Below are 21,218 nucleotides of genomic sequence, written 5' to 3' on the forward strand. Positions count from 1 at the left end.
ACTAATTTTTTTTTTTATTTTTAGTAGAGACGGGTTTCACCGTGTTAGCCAGGATGGTCTTGATCTCCTGACCTTGGGATCCGCCTGCCTCAGCCTCCCAGAGTGCTGCGATTGCAGGTGTGAGCCACTGCACCCGGCTAAGTCTTAATCATTTTATCTTCTCTAAGAGCCTGGTATAGAAATCCTCTGAGCCACTGCCATTTTCTAAAGAGGTACACTTTAACAGAAATGCCATTCTTCTCTCGAAAGATGAAGTACCTGCTTACTTTCATTATAAAATTCTGAATATGGTTTCATTGTTATGTTTTATTGTACCAAGGAACTGCAATAAAAGTAACTATGGCTATATGCATTAAGTGTTTTTTCTGAAAGGTTATAGAAAACCTGAATAGTGATTTTCTTTGGGAAGAAGGTTTGTCATATAAATTTTCTAATGATGAGTGAGACATTTATTTATTTGCTTATTTAATTTCAAAATTGTTATCTGGGCATCAGGAGGGAATTATGACCTAATTTCTTTTATGCTTCTTCTACTAAATGAGTCTAATAAAAATTTTAAAAGAATTAAATAAAGAAGACATTTGATTTCCATTAAAAAAAAAAAAGGGTCACACACTGTCACCCAGGCTGGAGTACAGTGGGGCAAACATAGCTCACTGTAGTCTCTGCCTCCTGGGCTCAAGCAGTCTTCCCACCTTAGCCTCCCAAGTAGCTGGGACTACAGGCATGCACCACCACACCTGGATAATTTTTTTGATTTTTAGTACAGACAAGGTCTTGCATGTTGCCCAGGCTGGTCTCGAACTCCTGAGCTCAAGTTGTCCCATTTCAGCCTCCCAAAGTGCTAGGATTACAGGCCACCTCATCTGGTCACTTGATTTCTTAATGAATGATAGATAGCTAAAACCCACTATTAATTTCAGATCTTTGTCTTTTAATTATACTTTTCAAAGTCAAGCATTCTATAAAAGTTGATACATAATAAATAGAATTTTGACTGGGGCTAAAAATGCAGGAAGGCCAAGGAAGGAGAAACGGAAACATGAACCTCTGGAAAACTGCAATTTATCTCATTAGTAATTTTAATGCAGTGTGGAGACTGACCTAAATCAAAAGTACACACACAAGAAAGCATATAACATTACTTTCACATCCCATGTGGGGAAAAGATAATTGAGATACAACTAGAAATCTAGACGGCAAGACCAGTTTTAGGGCCAATCTGTTTATTCGTAGAGAAAACAGCTGAACATGTCATGTTTCTAGTTTATCATATTAGATTATACAAAATTTCTATGTAATAACCTCATATAGTGTGGAAGATGAGGTACTGTCTACACCAAGAAGAGTTTTAGTAGGAAACGAATTTGCTCCATGAAGCTGTGCACAGTGATTTTTTCTTTCCTTGTTAGACAGCAAAACGGCCCTAAAATATTTGTTGACCTGCAAACTGACATCTGGAAAACTACTGAAACTACTGTAGTGTTTTTGTTTTTTTACTGCTTTTTCTGATTACAAAACTAATAGCTTGTAGTAAAAAAAAAAAAAAAAAATTATAGAAATGCACAATACAGAAAGTTAAAGTTCTCCATAATCCCTACATCCAGAGAAAACCAACTATTACCCAACACCACACTCTTCTTTTTTCTTTATATTGCAGTATATGTGAGTGAGGATGTTGCATTAAAAGTTACAATACTTTCTTCTCAAAAGTTCTCAGCAGAGCCTCCTGGCTTAAAGCTAAACATTTGCAACATAAACTAAACAAAGACTGGTTTGTCTGTCTTCCCATCTTGTTCCAAGCATGAGTTAGGATGGATGGTCTCCCTCTAGAAAATATTCATTTAGTTCAAAGACAAATTAAATTATGGATACATGCCAGATTTCTCTGCTATCATAATCACTTACGAATTTAACCTGACAAAGCTATAGAAAAAGGAAATTAACCACCCAAAAAAATAGCATAAAATGAAACATGTGGCCGAAAACCTGTGTCAGGCATCTTACATGCTGAGGGAAAGATGTTTAATCATCTCACAAATCTGGTTAACATAGTCCTATAAAACACTGTCAAACTTTGGCCGGGTGCGGTGGCTCAAGCCTGTAATCCCAGCACTTTGGGAGGCTGAGACAGGCGGATCACGAGGTCAGGAGATCGAGACCATCCTGGCTAACACGGTGAAACCCCGTCTCTACTACAAAATACAAAAAACTAGCCGGGCGACGAGGCGGGCGCCTGTAGTCCCAGCTACTCGGGAGGCTGAGACAGGAGAATGGCGCGAACCCGGGAGGCGGAGCTTGCAGTGAGCTGAGAGCCGGCCACTGCACTCCAGCCCGGGCGGCAGAGCAAGACTCCGTCTCAAAAAAAAAAAAAAAAAAAACACTGTCAAACTTTGAAATAATGTTCTATTGTTAAAGGAGACCAGAGAATGAAGCAAACATTAGCTGTGCTATTATTATGTATTCTGGCTAGGGATTATGGGCCATTCTCATTTAACGTCATCTTAAGTAGGTAACCATTTGTTCAGCCATTCAGACAATAGGACAACACAGGTATCAAAACCTCCCTTGAGATTATGAGCTAAATTATTAACAGAAACAAGTGAAATATACAGCAATAGGGAAATAGTTAAGTCAATTACAGAACATTAACCTGATATGTTATACAGCCACTGAAAATAATTAGTAAAACTAATAGGGAAAATGGTAACATTTTGGCCGGGCGCGGTGGCTCAAGCCTGTAATCCCAGCACTTTGGGAGGCCGAGACGGGCGGATCACGAAGTCAGGAGATCGAGACCATCCTGGCTAACATGGTGAAACCCCGTCTCTACTAAAAAAAATACAAAAAACTAGCCGGGCGAGGTGGCGGGCGCCTGTAGTCCCAGCTACTCGGGAGGCTGAGGCGGGAGAATGGTATAAACCCGGGAGGCGGAGCTTGCAGTGAGCTGAGATCCGGCCACTGCACTCCAGCCTGGGCGACAGAGCGAGACTCCGTCTCAAAAAAAAAAAAAAGAAAATGGTAACATTTTAAATTCACTACAATTACAGGATTATAAAAATGTATACATAATGATAAAGCTTAAGAGAAATCTGAAATAGTAAAACTACTGGAATAGAGGGACTTACGCAGAATTTTGAGTTTCCTATCTATTAATGTATGCTAAAGTAACTTTAAATGTTACAGTGAAGTGGAAATATTGCTAATAAAATAATCTAAATATATTTTTTCCCCAGCATTCCTTTTCAAACTCCTCTTCATAGTTATCTATGAAAATAAAGATATGCCAGGTGTAGTGGCTCATCCCAGCACTTTGGGAGGCGGAGGCGGGCAGATCACAAGGTCAGGAGTTCAAGACCAGCCTGGTCAACACAATGAAACCCTCATCTCTACTAAAAATACAAAAAAATTAGCCAGGCATGGTGGCGGGCACCCAAAATCCCAGCTACTCGGGAGGCTGAGGCAGAATTGCTTGAACCCGGGAGGCGGAGGTTGCAATGAGCCAAGATCACGCCATTGCATTCTAGCCCTGGTGACAGTGTGAGACTCTGTCTCAAAAAACAAAAAAAAAAAGAAAGAAAATAAAGATATATGAAATAATGACATGAAATGATCAACATTTCCCAAAACACATACCCCTTTCTTGTTCTCAGTGAATCCTATAGTTTTAGGTCCAAAATACATTTTTTTCACTGCATAACTAAAACTGATGCTCTTGTATTCTTTTCTATTTTTTTTTTTTTTTTGAGACGGAGTCTAGCTCTGTGGCCCAGGCTGGAGTGCAGTGGCCGGATCTCAGCTCACTGCAAGCTCCGCCTCCCGGGTTTATACCATTCTCCTGCCTCAGCCTCCCAAGTAGCTGGGACTACAGGCGCCCGCCACCTCGCCCAGCTCATTTTTTGTATTTTTAGTGGAGACAGGGTTTCACCATGTTAGCCAGGATAGTCTCGATCTCCTGACCTCGTGATCCGCCCGTCTCGGCCTCCCAAAGTGCTGGGATTACAGGCTTGAGCCACCGCGCCCGGCCGCTCTTGTATTTTTCAAAAGAAAAATGTTACCAAGGGCTTTTGCCATTTTGTTAAACCTAGATTTTAAAAGTCCTGGGCTCCTGTAATCCCAGCACTTTGGGAGGCTGAGGCGGATGGATCACAGTGTCAAGAGATCGAGATCATCCTGGCCAACATGGTGAAACCCCATCTCTACTAAAAATACAAAAGTTAGCTGGGCATGAAGGCGCGTGCCTGTAGTCCCAGCTACTCAGGAGGCTGAGGCAGGAAAATCGCTTGAACCTGGGAGGCAGAGGTTGGCTGATCGCGTCACTGCACTCCACCCTGGCGACAGAGTGAGATGCTGTCTCCAAAAAAAAAAAAAAAAAAAAGTCCTTCAAAAAAAAGGAATAAAAAGTCCACTGTTAAACTAAAGAATAAATTAGTTGAAAATAAAAGCCACTGTTAAAATGAGGAAAAAAACTTTCAATATTTTACTGCTAATAATTAATACAGGTTGTATATCCCTTATCTGAAATAATGGACCAGAGGCATTTAAGAGTTTTCTGGATTTTGGAATATTTGCACTCATATGGGTTCAGCATCCCTAAATCTGAAAATCCAAAATGCTCCAATAAGCACTTCCTTTGAGTGCCATGTTGGCGCTCAAAAAAGTTTCAGATTTCAGATCTTTGGATTAGGGACACTCAATATGTAGTTCCTTGATAAAAATGTTAGGACAAAAAGTATAAGAAACTGCTAGAAATTGGACCAAGGTGGGCTAAACTTCTAATAAAGAAGGAAATATTAAGCATTATCTATGGCATCCTTAAGATTTTTTAAAGTTGTTCGGGAAAAATACATCTATTCTCACTATTGAGACTAGAGAGAATGTTTACCCATGGCTTCTCATTGAGGGCAGTTAGAGATAATGAAATCGTCCTTAATATCCTTACAGCAAATAGTATGAGTTTTCCCTAAGGCTGTTTTTTCAAACATTCCTTACTGTTAGCCAACTGCACAATCCCAAAGCTTCGGTAAACTAAAGAAACTTACAAAAGAGGCCCCCAATAAGACACAGTATAGGTATCCATCTATTTGTTATAGATGTGTAAGAACAGAGGAAATCCCTCCAACAATACTGTGCTTTCAGCTGAGCTCTGGGACAGGGTTGGAACAGTTCTGAGTCTGAGGTAATAGCAGATAACCTTTGGCCAGTTTTATGGGAAGAGTCATGTGACTCAATAGTTTCCTGAACCTGGGGTCTGGACTAATCACCTCTTATCAATGTTATATACCTGAATAGCATTAATAAAACTAAAAGCTAGCAATTACTGTCGACTTTATGCTAGTACTGCTTTAAAAACACCAACATAGGCTGGGCACGTGGCTCACGCCTGTAATCCCAATACTTTGGGAGGCTGAGGCAGGCGGATCACGACGTCAGGAGTTCGAGACCAGCCTGGCCAATATGGTGAAACCCCATCTACTAAAAATACAAAAATTACCTGGGTGTGGTGGCGTACTCCTGTAGTCCCAGCTACTCAGGAGACTGAGGCAGAAGATTGCTTGAACCCAGGAGACAGAGGTTGCAGTGAGCCAGGATAGCGCCACTGCACTACAGCCTGGGTGACAGAGCCGAGACTCCTTCCCAAAAAGAAAACAACAAAAAACACCAACATATTGGCTCTTTTAATATTCACTATGACCCCAGGAAGGTAGGTGACTTTTGTTCCTATTTTGCAGATGTCAGAACCAAAACACAAAGCCATCCGTAAACTGCCCAACATCGCAATGCTAGATCTGCCTGTGACAGAGCTGGGATTCCTAGCAGGCAGGTCTCGCCTAGAGCCAGTATTCTTTACAATATTTCAGATGTCTCTCATCCCACATCCAGAAGGAGGTAAAATTAACGCAGTAGCTGCCAAAAGGACAAAGGTTTTCCTCAAAAAGTCATTTTGGGTCACTTTTTCAAATGTCTCAAAGTTTTATCACACTGAGCACAGTCACAGTAAACTTCGGCCTAAAAGATTTAAAATCAGGTTAAACCTCAACCCTTAAAAAACAAAACCACTCCTCAGCAGAGCACTTCACCTTCCTAGAATATCCTTCAAGGTAAACTAGATGCAGAATGTAAACTGCTTACTATCTGAATGTAACTTTTTTGTTTTAATAAAACTGATAGCTGGGCAGGGTGGCTCACGCCTGTAATCCCAGCACTTTGGGAGGCCGAGGCGGGTAGATCACCTGAGGTCGGGAGTTTGAGACCAGCCTGGCCAACATGGTAAAACCTCATCTCTACTAAAAATACAAAAAATTGGCCAGGTGTGGTGGCGTGTGCCTGTAATCCCAGCTACTCAAGAGGCTGAGGAAGGAGAATCGCTTGAACCCAGAGGGTGGAGGCTGCAGTGAGCCGAGATCGCGCCACTGTACTCCAGCCTGGGCAACAGAGACTCTTGCATCAAAATAACATAAAATAGGCCGGGCGTGGTGGCTCACGCCTGTAATCCCAGCACTTCGGGAGGCCGAGGCGGGCGGATCACAAGGTCAGGAGATCGAGACCATGGTGAAACCTCGTCTCTACTAAAAATACAAAAAATTAGCCGGGCGCGGTGGCTGGCGCCTGTAGTCCTAGCTACTTGGGAGGCTGAGGCAGGAGAATGGCGTGAACCCGGGAGGCGGAGCTTGCAGTGAGCCGAGATCGTGCCACTGTACTCCAGCCTGGGTGACAGAGCGAGACTCCGCCTCAAAAATAAATAAATAAATAACATAAAATAAAATAAATAATAAAACTGATACATATGTTAAGTAATTCAAAAGAGAATAAAGAGTAAAAATCACCTGAAATTCAGTTACTTCTTGGGAGACCATTCAGAATGAGATCTACGTATATAATAAAGAGGAAAAGACAGCAATTTTCCTAAATGGCCTCTCTCTCTAGTTTGACCTCATTTGTGTACAGAAAGGCTTTATTTACAGAGGCCGGGTGCAGTAGCTCATATCAGTAATCCCAGCACTTTGAGAGGCAGGCAGATCGCTTGAGCCCAGGAGTTCGAGACCAGCCTGGGCAACACAGTGAGACCTCCTGGCTCTACAAAAAAAAAAAAAACCGGCACACAAACAAACAAAAAATTTAAATTATCCAGGTGTGGTAGTGCACACCTGTACACCTGTAGTCCCACCTATTCAGGAGGCTGAGGTAGGAGGATTCCTTGAGCCTGAGAGGCTTAGGTTTTACCTCAGTGAGTCAAGATCATGCCACTGCATCCCAGCCTGGGTGACAGAGCAAGACTCTGTTTCAAAAACGAAAATAAGGCCAGCCGTGGTGGCTCACACCTGTAATCCCAGCACTTTGGGAGGCTAAGGCAGGCAGATCACCTGAGGTCAGGAGTTTGAAACCACCCTGGCCAACATGGTGAAACCTTGCCTCTACTAAAAATACAAAAATTAGCTGAGCATGGTGGCAGATGCTTGTAATCCCAACTACTCAGGAGGCTGAGGCAGGAGAATCACTTGAACCACAGAGGCAGAGGTGGCAGTGAGCTGAGATTGTGCCATTGCACTCCAGCCTCAGCATCAAGAGTGAAACTCCGTCTCAAAAATAAAAAAAAATAAAAAAATAAATAATAAAAGAAAGAAAGAAAGAACATAAAATTAGGACTAAAACAGACTAGATCTGAATCCTAACTTGTAAATTTGGTCAAACTATTCAATCTAAGCCTCAGATTTTTTTGTCAGTAAAATGAGGATAACAGCATCTGTCTTTACAGGATTTGTGTGAGATTAAAAGAGAAGTTGAATACTTAGCTTAGTGCAAGGGCATGCTAAGTATTTAATATGTTAGTTATATTATTACTTATTAAAACAGGATCCATTTAAACATTTCTCTGTGCAAGTATAGGTATTATTCTGTGTTGATATAGATCAACGTTAACACCTTCATGGTATTCCACTTAATAGGTGCCATTATCTACTTTTGTAAACCCCACTAATTGGTTTTGTTTTTTGGCTAGTATGGCAATTTCATCAACTGGAAGGTGCATGCCACTTTTATGTGTCTTAACATCTCTTAAATGCATCTTACAAATGATAGTATTGGCAGAAAAAATTTTTTCTAGGTGGCACACAGATAATGGAAATAAACATCCTTATATCTTCATCTTTAAAAAACTTGTTTAAGAGTTTCTTAGAATAAATTTTTCTTTTTTTTTGGAAACTGTAGCCCAGTCTGGAGTAAAGTGGCATGATCTTGGCTCACTGCAACCTCTGCCTTCTGAGTTCAAGCGATTCTCATGCCTCAGCCTCCTGACTAGCTGGGACTAGAGGCAAACATCACCACGCCCGGCTAATTTTTTTATTTTTAGTAGAGACGGGATTTCACCATGTTGGCCGGGCTGGTCTCAAACTCCGATCTCAAGTGATCTGCCCGCTTTGGCCTCTCAAAGTGCTGGGATTATAGGCATGAGCCACTGTGCTCGGCCTCAGAACAAATTCTTAAAATTATAATTGCTGGATCATTTTATGTTCTGATACCTATTACCAAGCCACCAGTGAGAAAGACAGTATTGGTAAAAATCTCCAGAGACATGGGATGGTGGTACCCATTTCTTCACACTGCAGTCAACAGAGGATGGGGTCAATCTTTGTCATATCTGGTAATGTGACATACAAAATGACAAACTTAGTCTAGACAGGAAGTCCAATAAATCACTCATGGAAGCAATGCCGGGCAGGTGAACAAAGCAAGACTACTGATACCCTAACCTTTCTGGTTTGCTAATACTGGGACAGTTAAGAGGCGTATCCATGTGTTGTGAATGGGTACACCACAGCAAGTTCTAAGATCAGACTCCATCTCTGTCACTTGCTAGATGTGTGAACCTGAGCAAGTTTCTTAAGCTTTGAGCCTGTTTCTGCACCCATAAAATGCGGTTAAGAATGCCAATCTCGCCCAGCATGGTGACTCAAGCCTGTAATCCTAGCCAAGGCGGGTGGATCTTTTGAGGCTAGGAGTTTGAGACCAACCTGGCCAACATGGTGAAACCCATCTCTACTAGAAGTACAAAAATTAGCAGGGTGTGGTAGCACACGCCTGTAGTCCCAGCTATAGGCTGAGGTGGGAGGATTGCTTGGGCCTGGGAGACAGAGGTTGCAGTGAGCTATGACAGCACCACTGCATTCTAGCCTTGGTGACAAAGGGAGACTGTCTTAAAAAAAAAAAAAAAAAAGCCAATCTTTCAGCACTCAAGATTAGGAATAACCTATAATTTAGCAGGCCGGGCCTGGTGGCTCACCACACCTGTAATCCCAGCACTTTGGGAGGCCAAGGTGTGTGGATCACTTGAGGTCAGGAGTTTAAGACCAGCCTGGCCAACACTGTGAAACCACATCTCTACTAAAAATACAAAAAATTAGCCAGGTGTGGTAGCAGGCGCCTATAATCCCACCTACTCAGGAGGCTGAGACAGGACAATCGCTTGAACCCAGGAGGTGGAGGCTGTAGCAGGCCGAGATCGCGCGATTGCATTCCAGCCTGGGCGACAGAGCAAGACTTCGCCAAAAAAAAAAAAAAACCCAACAACTTACTAGCTATTCAACCATATGGTTTAGAGGTAAAACTGAAAGATTCTGAAGGAATACTACATTTCCTTACTCATTTCCTTCTCCAACCAGGGGGAAGAATCCTCTTCAGCCAGTCTCCCAAAAAGAGTCTTATTTATATAGGAACTGAAAGTTCATTCTCAGCACCTATTTGGAAATAGACGATTCAGCTGACAAAATGAATATAATAAGAAGCAAGCAGATTATTTGCTTTAAGGGCACTGAAACAAGAAACTGCCCCCTTCCTTTTTTTTTTTTTTTTTTGTTTGTTTTTTTGAGATGGAGTTTCTCTCAGTTGCCCAGGCTGGAGCGCAGTGGCACAATCTCAGCTCACTGCAACCTCCACATCCCGGGTTCAAGTGATTCTCCTGCCTTACCCTCCTGAGTAGCTGGGATTACAGGTATGCACCCACACCACCGGGCCCGGCTGTTTTTTGTATTTTTAGTAGAAACAGGGTTTCACCATGTTGGCCAGGCCGGTCTCGAACTCCTGATCAAATGATCCATGCGCCTCGGCCTCCCCAAAGTGTTGGGATTCAGGCATGAGTCACCGCGCCTGGCCACAAACTAACCTCCTTCTTAAAGATTAAATGCAATATTCTGGTTCAGTCAACAAGATTGATAAGAATTCTTACCAAAAGGCAAAGGCTGGGTACAATGGCTCACACCTGTAATCCCAGCACTTTGGGAGAAAAAATTAATGCTTCTACAGAGTACACTGACACTAGGACTTTAAAATAGTTGGGGGGAGGACCTCCTTTTTTCTTTTCTTTTCTTTTTTTTTAATTTAGAGATGGGGTCTTGCTTTGTTGCCCAGGTTGGGCTCCAACTCCTGGGCTCAAGCCATCTTCCTCTCTCAGCTTCATTAGCAGGTGGGGCCTTCAGGCTTCTACTAGTGTACCTTGTTTTTTATTTAGATTAGGTAATTCGAACCCCTGAAATGGGACTCGTGCACTGAAACTCAGGACTTACAACTTGTGAAAACTCTAACCAAGCAAACTAGGGTTTGGCTCTTCACCGATCTTCTCCACTGAGGATCATAATCAAAGGGCATTTCTTTCTTAGGAGACTTACTCAAATGCCCCTATCTGACAGGCAGAAATCCCGTGATTCTTCCTTTCAGTATCTTTCAAACCACTCCCCTCCTTCATTTCTAGTATCCCAGGTTGATACAGATTACTTGACACCATCCAGGCTTGGGATCCCAGGCTTGCCCCCTTGCAATTCTTTACACACACACAATGCTCTTCATCACTAAAAACCTTCCGAGGTTTCTTAAGGACCAGATCAAACTCTTAACTAGGCCTTTCTCACCACGCTCCAACTCTACCTTATTTTCCACTATGTCAGTCCAGATTCTTATTCCAGCCTTCCTATCTCAAACACAACAAGCACAACTTCTGTCTCCCTTGAAATGTGCTCCTTCTCTTAACCTACACATCTTGTTCTCCTTACAAGGTTCAGTTCAAGTCACAACTCTGCACACACCTGACTGATGTCAGCGCTTGCCAGTCTCATCCTTCCTGAATGACTCTAGCAGTTACAGTGTGCAGACCATCAAATACTCCTAAGAATCACTACTACAAATCACTACTAAGAATGACAGTTGTGTGATCTTGGATAGATCATTTAACTCTATGGGCCACCATTTCCTCATCTGTAAAATAGTAAGTCTAACTTAAGAAATTTTAGGCCGGGCGCGGTGGCTCAAGCCTGTAATCCCAGCACTTTGGGAGGCCGAGACGGGCGGATCACGAGGTCAGGAGATCGAGACCATCCTGGCTAACATGGTGAAACCCCGTCTCTACTAAAAAATACAAAAAAAACTAGCCGGGCGACATGGCGGGCGCCTGTAGTCCCAGCTGCTTGGGAGGCTGAGGCAGGAGAATGGCGTAAACCCAGGAGGCGGAGCTTGCAGTGAGCTGAGACCCGGCCACTGCACTCCAGCCTGGGCGGCAGAGCAAGACTCCGTCTCAAAAAAAAAAAAAAAAAAGAAATTTTAAAAGATCGTTCCCTTTTCTAAAAAATTTTTATATACCATCTTGTAGTTTCACATATTAATCTCAGTTCTCTTGAGACTTTGGAGCTTCTGAAGGGACTAAGAAAATCTTATATTTCTCTCCCAACTCTCAAAGCAACTTATCCCAGTATCTGGCTCAAGAGATGCTTAGTGAGTGTGACACTGAAATAGGCCAGGCAGTGCTACCAAGACAGAGGATGCTTTGAAGATCTCAATGTGAACTCAAGACCTGTTTTTAAAGTAGTTTAAGAAACTAGTAAAGGTAGTTAGTGCCAGAGAAGGTAGAATACAACTAGATGACCCAGGGCTGGCTCTCCACTAGAGTTGAAGAAAGCAAGAAGCTGGCTCTAGAATGGAATGAGCACAGATTTGAGAGCTCAAAATGGTCTCTTAATTCCTATGCAGCATAATTTGAAGTAAGTATACATAAGCCCCTAAATGGCAGCTGCAGCTCCTAGGTAAGCTCATCCAGTTTTATGTGCTCTAGTGTAGACTATTTAGGGGTCTTGTCAGTGGAGAACCTCCGGGACTGTCTCAAGTTTGCCCTACAATGGTGGGAGGAATTCTGATTTATTCCAACCACACCAAGCCTGAAACCTACAGAGGAAGGGCAATTCCTTCTATTTTACATCTCAGTGTCCTCTCCCTCCCCCAGCCAAGAAAAACACAAGCTTTTATAAGAGAGAGAAACAAAGGCAGACATATTGAACCATTCAACTCTATTTTAGGAAAATGCTTTTATTTTTTCCTCTTTTTCTCAGGACAGTAACAGGTCAATGTGTAGACAGAAAGTAGGGAAAGGGTGTGCTGGAGGAAAGGCGTCACCATTTTTAACTAAAAGTTAACCAGGAACTCCAAGACAGGAGAAGATGTGATCCTTCTGAACTATAGTCAGAGGGTGAAGGCTAAATGCCTTTCTATTTCATTATCTTGAAATGAAACTTATTCAATATCCATATGCACATCTCCTTTATCAAGAGAGGCATGCATATATATGGCTATTTCAATGTAAGTTAAATTGGTCAATGCCATTCCAGCAACTTTTAAAACATGTTTTGGCTTACAAGTAATACTCTCAAGACTTACCAAATCAAAGCTATCCAAAGGAAGAATCAAATGAGAAAAACTCTGTTTTTCTAACTAACAGCTTTTAAGAAAGCATGTTCCTCCTCTTCACCCAGCCATTTCACACAGTTATGAGACAAAGGACAACTACTATATCATCACTCTTTTTTTTTCTTTTGGAGTAAAGCCACAACATTACCAACAAACAGCTAATGGCCACCGTTCAAAAGCAATAATGGCATTATGACTTCATATCTCAGTTATCTACCAAATTGAAAAGAACCACATATATGTATTTTTCTCTCTCCTCAAAGAAAATCTGAAAGTGAACGTGAATATCCTGATTTACTTTCTCCTCCATAATAAAAATTTCTGAGGGATTGCTAAATAGCATCTTCTTCCCTAATAAAAGGATGGGAGAGAAGGTTTTTACACTTGTTCCTGAGTTTACTAATTTAAGTTAAAGAATTTATAGGCCGGGTGCGGTGGCTCAAGCCTGTAATCCCAGCACTTTGGGAGGCCGAGACGGGCGGATCACGAGGTCAGGAGATCGAGACCATCCTGGCCAACACGGTGAAACCCCGTCTCTACTAAAAACTACAAAAAAAAAAAAAACTAGCCGGGCGACGTGGCGGCGCTTGTAGTCTCAGCTACCCGGGAGGCTGAGGCAGGAGAATGGCGTGAACCCAGGAGGCGGAGCTTGCAGTGAGCTGAGATCCGGCCACAGCACTCCAGCCTGGGTGACACAGCTAGACTCCGTCTCAAAAAAAAAAAAAAAAGAATTTATAAAATGTTCATGGTCTAGGTCTAGCATAAACTTCAAAGACAGAAATCAGGGAAAGTTCTTGTTTAAAAATTCTTGCGGGGCGCGGTGGCTCAAGCCTGTAATCCCAGCACTTTGGGAGGCCGAGACGGGCGGATCACGAGGTCAGGAGATCGAGACCATCCTGGCTAACACGGTGAAACCTCGTCTCTACTAAAAAGAATACAAAAAACTAGCCGGGCGAGGTAGCGGATGCCTGTAGTCCCAGCTACTCGGGAGGCTGAGGCAGGAGAATGGCATAAACCCGGGAGGCGGAGCTTGCAGTGAGCTGAGATCCAGCCACTGCACTCCAGCCTGGGCGGCAGAGCAAGACTCCGTCTCACAAAAAAAATAAAATAAAATAAAATAAAATTAACATACTCTTTGATAACACTCATCCTCATTAAAATACATTACACACCCAAAAGGGCAAACTGCTCCAGTCAACTGGGTAAACAACATAATTAACATGTGCTGGGGGAGAGAGAATCCTCATATAAATAGTGGGGCTCAAAATAAGCTGCACACGGTATAGAAGCTGATTTTTAAACTGTCAGCAGGTTTCTTTTCGTGCAATTAGAGTTTAATATGGGGTAATTGCTCCTCAAGTTTCTTTTAAGAAAGTGGAAATCTGACTTGTACAATAGCAGGTTGCACCTTATTATTTCGAACTCCATTTGTTTTTTCACAAAGAATAAAAATACACTGAGGTTCTTTAATGAGTTTTGGTATGCACTTCTAACAACCTCTCTAAATTGGGAAAATTAATTTCTAACCTACCAAAATCATGTTCTAGAAAGCAAAATCTTTTGGCTATATAAGACAAGACTAACTGAACGCTTTTACATAAATACTTCAAGTCTAGGTCTTTTTAAAAAACGCTATTTTTAAAATAAAACTCTACAGGGCAAATCAATCTACTCATATACTTCCTTTCTACAACCACACTACTTTGACTTTACTTGAAATATTACCAGTATCAACAAACAAATACTTGAAGCATTCACACAAAGGCAGTTAAAAGACCACACATCACATCAACTCACTTAAGTCATATTTAATATTCTACTCAGCATCTATCTCAAGCTCTCCAGATCAAATATGATGGTAAATGTTGAAAGTCTACAATGAAAAACACAGCTTCTTTGTGTGTAATCAGGGCGAAAGAAGGTGAGTGAGCACAAGGAGAGCGATCTCAGCATTGTGCTCAGCATCAGCACTTACCTTGAGGATGTCCCCCCTTTTGAAGCTCAGCTCATCGTCTGCAGTAGCTTTGAAGTCATATTTGGCGATGGCTTCCATTCTGAGCGCTGCTCAGTGCTCAGCAGCCTGAAGCAGGGGGAAGGGAGTCTTCCCTGCTGAAGCAACCCAGCGCTCTGGGGTTAGCCTCGCTTCTCTTCTGGGACTCGCTCCGGCACTCTGGGACACACAATGCCAATCTGAAGCAGGAGAGGGACGATTAAGAGAAGTGGCCAGGATTGAAGGCAACCCCGCCCTGCCAATCGGCCTGCTGTCCCAGCCCCCACGCCCCCTGGCTCGGCCTGGCTCAGACCTCCTCCCTCCCTTCCAGGCAACGGCCCCCCCCTCACTTCTTCCTCTTTTCAGTCTCAGCCCCCAGGCGACTGACAGGCCTGTCGGCCAATGGCACAGCTGCCTGAGCTATTCCTGAACACACTTCCTCTTCCTTCCCGCTGGGTGTGCACTGCGTGCAGGAACCGGCTGGAGTCCCGCTCAGTCTCCGCCTTTCCTCCTTCACTCCTCACAGGCTCTTCTCCAGCACCAAATACGGTCCACTGAAAGGAAGGCCTCACCCTGGGGATGGCACCTGTCTCTTCTCGGTTAAACAAGCCTGTCTCCCTCCCTTCCCCCCACCTTCCCTTCTGGTCTTCTGAGAATGCTGGCTTCCCTATTCCACAGTCAAGAGCAAGCAAAGCAAGACTCTTTGGTCTCGAGCTGGTGCACTCTTCTCGAAACTAAACCATGGTCTGCTCCCAGGGGAGCAAGAGTAAGTAAACGTAGGAACTGCTTTTTCAATCCATTTACTGCTACAAGCACTGGCGGCTTTCCCCCAGCACTCCCATGTTGTGATCGGCAAGTTCAGGTAACCAGAAAAAGATCACAGCTCCGAGCCGCGTACGGTGGAAATAGTGGGGATGATGCCCTTGCATAAGACTCTCTTTCCCCTGCAGATCCCCAGGACTCTGGGGTCCCCACCAGGAATGAAATAAATGACCAAGACTCAGCACTTCAGAAATAGCTCCACATTATTTCTAACTAACCTAAGGAGCAGAGCTGAAGTCCTAATCTACACTTGAAAGGAATCCCTTTTTCAGAATCTGAGCTGCCAACTAACTATCTTGTTTGGGAAAGAAAGTGCAGGGAGATGGTGCCCAAAGAAGGTTAAAGTGAAGTCTCTCTCTCAGTCACCTTGCACACAGCTTCTTAGAGCAAGCAGAGTATAAAACTGATGCAAACTGCATTTTGCAGGTAAAAGATTCTGTGAGAACCCTGAGATACTGTGTCAGGTGATGATGAACTGGCAGTAGTACAATCACTGGTGTAGCGAAGCGTCTCCAGCCATGAATACAGGACACAACCTAGATCTGTGGATAACTAAAGAGAAGTAAAGCCTTGTTCTGGTTAGCTCGGTCACTGTTTTCATACTTGCTAAAAAGCAGAAAACAACAGAACTGGGACAGATTATTTATAGTGACACCTTTCTTGGATAATTACGACCTAGCAGCTTATTTGAGGGGCACAAGTGATTATTATTCCTTTGCTCTAAAGTTGACAATTGGGGCACTAATCAAGCATAGCTGCAAATGGACCAAGTAGTGAGTCAGTGGGAAATATTAAGATTAGACTGAGGTAAGTATTATCAAAAAGAAAATAAATCGTCTGATAGTGAGTCCTTCAGTCAAATTCTGAAAGCCAAACATTCTGCTGCAGGTAACTAATAAACCAAATCAATGTTTATTCCTTCAGGCCATACCTAAGATATTCCATGTGGCGCCGCTGGCTGTAACAGGGGAAGTAAAGAAAGAGTCCCGGCCGGGCGCAGTGGTTCACGCCTGTAATCTCAGCACTTTGGGAGGCCGAGGCGGGAGGATCACCAGAGGTCGGGAGTTTGAGACCAGCCTGACCAACATGGAGAAACCTCGTCTCTACTAAAAATACAAAATTAGCCGGGCATGATGGCGCATGCCTGTAATCCCAGCTACTCAGGAGGCTGAGGCAGAAGAATTGCTTAAACCTGAGAGTTGGAGGTTGTGGTGAGCCCAGATTGCACCATTGCACACCAGCCTGCGCAATAAGAGCGAAACTCTGTCTCAAAAAAAAAAAAAAAAAAAACCAAAAAAAAAAAGAAAGAGTCCCAGGAAATATTAAAAAATGCAGAGGTTGATCTGAGAGTATTTATTTTTGTGTATCCTTAATGCCCTTCACTTACACTCTGTAGTTATTTTGATCAAACTAACCCATGTACATAATTTTAAAAGTCAGAGTTTTAAAAGGCTTATGAAAAAGAGCAGCTCCCTACCAATACCCACAGGCGATCACTCTCAATTTTGTTTTTTGCTTTCTCTTTGTATTTAGAGTACTTTTCTGTTTTTTAATCTTGTAGTCAATGCACAAAATGGATACAGTATTTCTAAAGAATGTGCTTTTACTGCTTTCTTAGTTTATTCCAGCCATTATCTATTGTCTGCAAGGTGAAGATTTAGTTTCCCCTTGCCCTATACCAATAGTATCACATATTCTGGTTTAATCAGTAGTATATCATGAAATACTACTCACTGATAATTTAAATAATGCACTAAAACCAATCATACTTTTTTTTTTTTTTTTTTTTTTGAGCTAGAGTCTAAGATTGTCCAGGCTGGAGTGCAGTGGCATGATCTCGGCTCACTGCAACCTCCACCTCCCAGGTTCAAGCGATCCTCCTACCTTGGCCTGTAGCTGGGACTACAGGCACATGCCAACAAGCCTGGCTACTTTTGAGATTTTTAGTAGAGACGGGGTTTCACCATGTTGGCCAGGCTGGTCTTGAACTCCTGGCGCCTCAAGTGATCCGCCCACCTTGGCCTCCCCAGGTGCTGGGATTACAGGCATCAGCGGCTGTGCCTGACCCAACGATACTTTTTTGTACAATCCTTCCATTTTCCCCAGCATTAGTAACTGCTTAGTGTTCTATTTCTTACTTGCCTAGTTCCCTGTATATCTACTTTTACTTTTTCTTTTTTTTTGAGACGGGGTCTTGCAACTCTGTTGTCCAGGCACAAGTGCAGTGGCATGTCATGGCTTACTGCAGCCTTGACCTCCTTGGCTCAAGCAATCCTCACGCCTCAGCTTCCCAAGTAGCTGGACCTACAGGTGTGGGCCACTATGCCCGGCTACTTTTTCTACTTTTTGTAGAGACAGGGTCTCACTATGCGAGACCAGTCCAGTATAGCTTAGTGTTGAATTTGCATCGTCTCTAGAGGCAGGCCCCTCACACTAACAGCTATAATTCTGGGCAAACTTTTGAAACAAGCTCCGGTTTTCTCATATGTAAAATAAGAATAATATCTACCTTTTAAGACCCAGGCTGGTCTCAAACTCCTGGCCTCAAGCAATCTGCCTGCCTCGGCCTCCCAAAGTGCTGGGGTTACAAGGGAGAGTGAGCCACCATGCCCAGCCCTATGTTTACTTTTAACAAATGCTCCAAAATCTTTCCTACATGCTATCAACATTTTCCTCAGCCTGTTTATTTTAACTGGTCTCTATTGCTGAGACTATGTATTAGTGATAGATACTTAAAATGATAGGAAAAAAATAAGGAGTTTTATTTTTGAAAAACAGAAATCAGAGAGAAATGAAAAGCCCTGTCACTATCAAGGTGCTATGTAGTAAGACCAGCCATAAGCTTCTGTGTCATTCAGGATTTAAGATAGCTGCAATGTTATTCAATAGCAGTACCAAAAAACCAAGACAGTTCTCAATACCTGCTTTCCTACTGCTACTCAACTCATCTGCTGAAAGCTTAAAAAGAATAACCTTCTTGAAAATCGTATTTTGAGTAACTATTGCTTTGTGAGATGCAGAGCTTGACAGAAAATTAAATCCCCACTTCCAAGGCTGTGCTGAGTTAAAAAACCGAAAACTCGAAGAGGAAAGCTTATTAGGTTATCCACCCAAAACAGCGTATTCGCTAAAGGAATTCCAAAGGGTGTGTTTCAGTAAAGACAGAAAAAAATTCTAACACATACACAACACTAATTACTAAAAGGAAGAAATCTGAAAGCAGACACAATGTATAATGATTTTAACAGAGTAGATGTTGCTGTTCACTTCCCAAGAAAATGGGGTGTAGTGTACTAAACACTGAAGCCTAATGAGAGTAACCTCAAAACTGTTACCAGCCCATCCCAAGCAGTGAATTTTAAGAAGGGTAAGTACAGCTTTAATCATTCATTTCAAACAATATCAACTGTATCCAAAAAACTACTATCCTAAAAGTATTTGTAAGTTTTTCTTTCTTCCATTTAACTCTCTTCTTCCCCAAATGCACAGAAAATAAAATACATGACCCCAGTCCAGTATAGCTTAGTGTTGCATCTTCATGGTGTCTAGAGGCAGGCCCCTCACACTTACAGCTACAGTTTTGGGCAAAGTTGTGAAACAAGTTCGTTTTCTCATCCGTAGAATGAGAATAATATCTACCATATAAGAGCCACTGACGATTAGACAACATAGATAATATACATTAAATGCTTTGGATAGAGCCTGACATGTAATAATGACTCAAAATACATTTATTTTTATTTATTTATTTATTTATTTGAGACAGCATCTAGCTCTGTCACCCAGGCTGGACTGCAGTGTCACGATCTCAGCTCACTGCAACCTCTGCCTCCCAGGCTCAAGCAATTCTCCTGCCTCAGCCTTCCAAGTAGCTGGGACTACAGGTGTGCACCACCATGCCTGGCTAATTTTTGTATTTTTAGTAGAGATTGGGTTTCGCCATGTTGGCCAGGCTGGTCTCAAACTCCCACCTCAGCCTCCCAAAGTGCTGGGATTACAGGCATGAGCCACTGCGCCCAGCCTTCAAAAGAAATTTAAAATGTTACTCTATTTAAAACATATGAAAAGAAATGCAAATTAAAACAGAGTTCTTTCATATACTCATATACTAATTGGCAAATTTTAAAAAGATTTATAATATCCAATCTGCACTACTCTGAGTAAACAGACTTTTATTTATTTTTTCAGACAGGGTGTCACTCTGCAGCAAAGGCTGGAGTGCAGTGGTGTGATCTTGGCTCACTGCAACCTCCACCTCCTGGGATCAAGGAATCCTCCCACCTCAGCCACCTTAGTGGGGACTACAGACACCAGCCACCACACCCTGCTCATTTTTTTTTGTAGAGACAGGGTCTCCCTATGCTGCCCAGGCTAGTCTCAAACTCCTAAGTTCAACAAATCTGCCTGCCTTGGCCTCCCGAAGTGCTGGGATTACAGGTATGAGCCACCACATCAGGCAGAGACTTTTTACCCTACCAGGTGTCCATTCATTCAACGTTTTGAGAAGTTACTGACAATGTGGCCTGGTGTTACATTATAACAATAAAATCACCACAGAACCCACACTACAGCAAGGAATTAATGAGCTCAGCTCAATCTTTTTGGTGAGTTATTTGGTAATCTATTGACAATTTTTATTTATTTTTATTTATTTCTTTTTCAGAGACACAGTCTTGCTCTATCCCCCAGGCTGGAGTTCAGTGGTATGATCTCTACTCATTGCAACGTCCACATCCTGGGTTCAAGCGATTCTCCTGCCTCAGCCTCCCAAGTAGCTGGGATTACAAGTGCCTGCAACCATGACCAGCTAATTTTTGTATTTTTAGTAGAGACAGGGTTTTGCCATGTTGCCCAGGCTGGTCTTGAACTCCTGACCTCAGGTGATCCGCCCATCTCACCCTCCCAAAGTGCTGAGATTACAGGCATGAGCCACTGTGCCCGGCCTATTTACTTATATTATTTGAGACAGAGTCTCGCTCTATTGCCCAGGCTGAAGTGCAGTGGTACAATCATGGCTCATTTCAGCCTCAAACTCCTTGGCTCAAGCCATCCTCCTGCCTTAGCCTCCCAAGTAGCTGGGACTACAGGTGCACACCACCATGCCTGGCTAATTTTTTTTTTTTATAGTGACCGGGTCTCACCATGTTGCCCAAGCTGATCTCAAACTCCTGGTCTTAAGTGATCCTCCCCATCTCAGCCTCCCCAAGTGCTGGGATTCCAGGTGTAAGCCACCACACCTGGCCTTGACAATTTTTTCTTTTTTTTTTTTTTTGGAGACAGAGTCTCGCTTTGTCACCCAGACTGGAATGCAGTGGCGCAATCTTGGCTCACCGCAACCTCCATCTCCCAGGTTCAAGCCATTCTCCTGCCTCAGCCTCCTGAGTAGCTGGAATTACAGGCCCCCCACCACCACAACCAGCTAACTTTTGTATTTTTAGTAGAGACAGGGTTTCACCGTGTTAGCCAGGATGGTCTTGATCTCCTGACCTCGTGATCCGCCCGCCTCGGCCTCCCAAAGTGCTGGGATTACAGGAGTGAGCCACCGTGCCCAGCCCTGACCAACAATTTTGAAATATTCATATATACCCTTTTTTTTTGAGACAGGGTCTTGCTCTGTCACCCAGTCTGGAGTGTGGTGGGTGCTATCTTGGCTCACTGCAGCCTTGACCTCCCAGGCTCACGC

General features: G+C 43.0%; 1 protein-coding gene across 2 annotated transcripts in view; it reads right to left on the bottom strand.

Moving 5' to 3' along the window:
- The window catches only part of GRB2 (growth factor receptor bound protein 2), an 88,091-nt gene that overhangs the window by 59,820 nt on the left and 7,053 nt on the right, over positions 1 to 21,218 (bottom strand). For both annotated transcript variants that reach the window (XM_033182152.1, XM_033182153.1), the window contains exon 2: positions 14,699 to 14,913. In XM_033182152.1, coding sequence (XP_033038043.1) covers positions 14,699 to 14,776 — 78 coding nt within the window. In that variant the 5' untranslated portion in view covers positions 14,777 to 14,913. The remainder of the gene's footprint in view (positions 1 to 14,698; positions 14,914 to 21,218) is intronic.

The sequence above is a fragment of the Trachypithecus francoisi genome, unplaced genomic scaffold (genome assembly GCF_009764315.1).
Source record: "Trachypithecus francoisi isolate TF-2019V2 unplaced genomic scaffold, Tfra_2.0 Lachesis_group20, whole genome shotgun sequence".
Classification (NCBI taxonomy): domain Eukaryota; kingdom Metazoa; phylum Chordata; class Mammalia; order Primates; family Cercopithecidae; genus Trachypithecus; species Trachypithecus francoisi.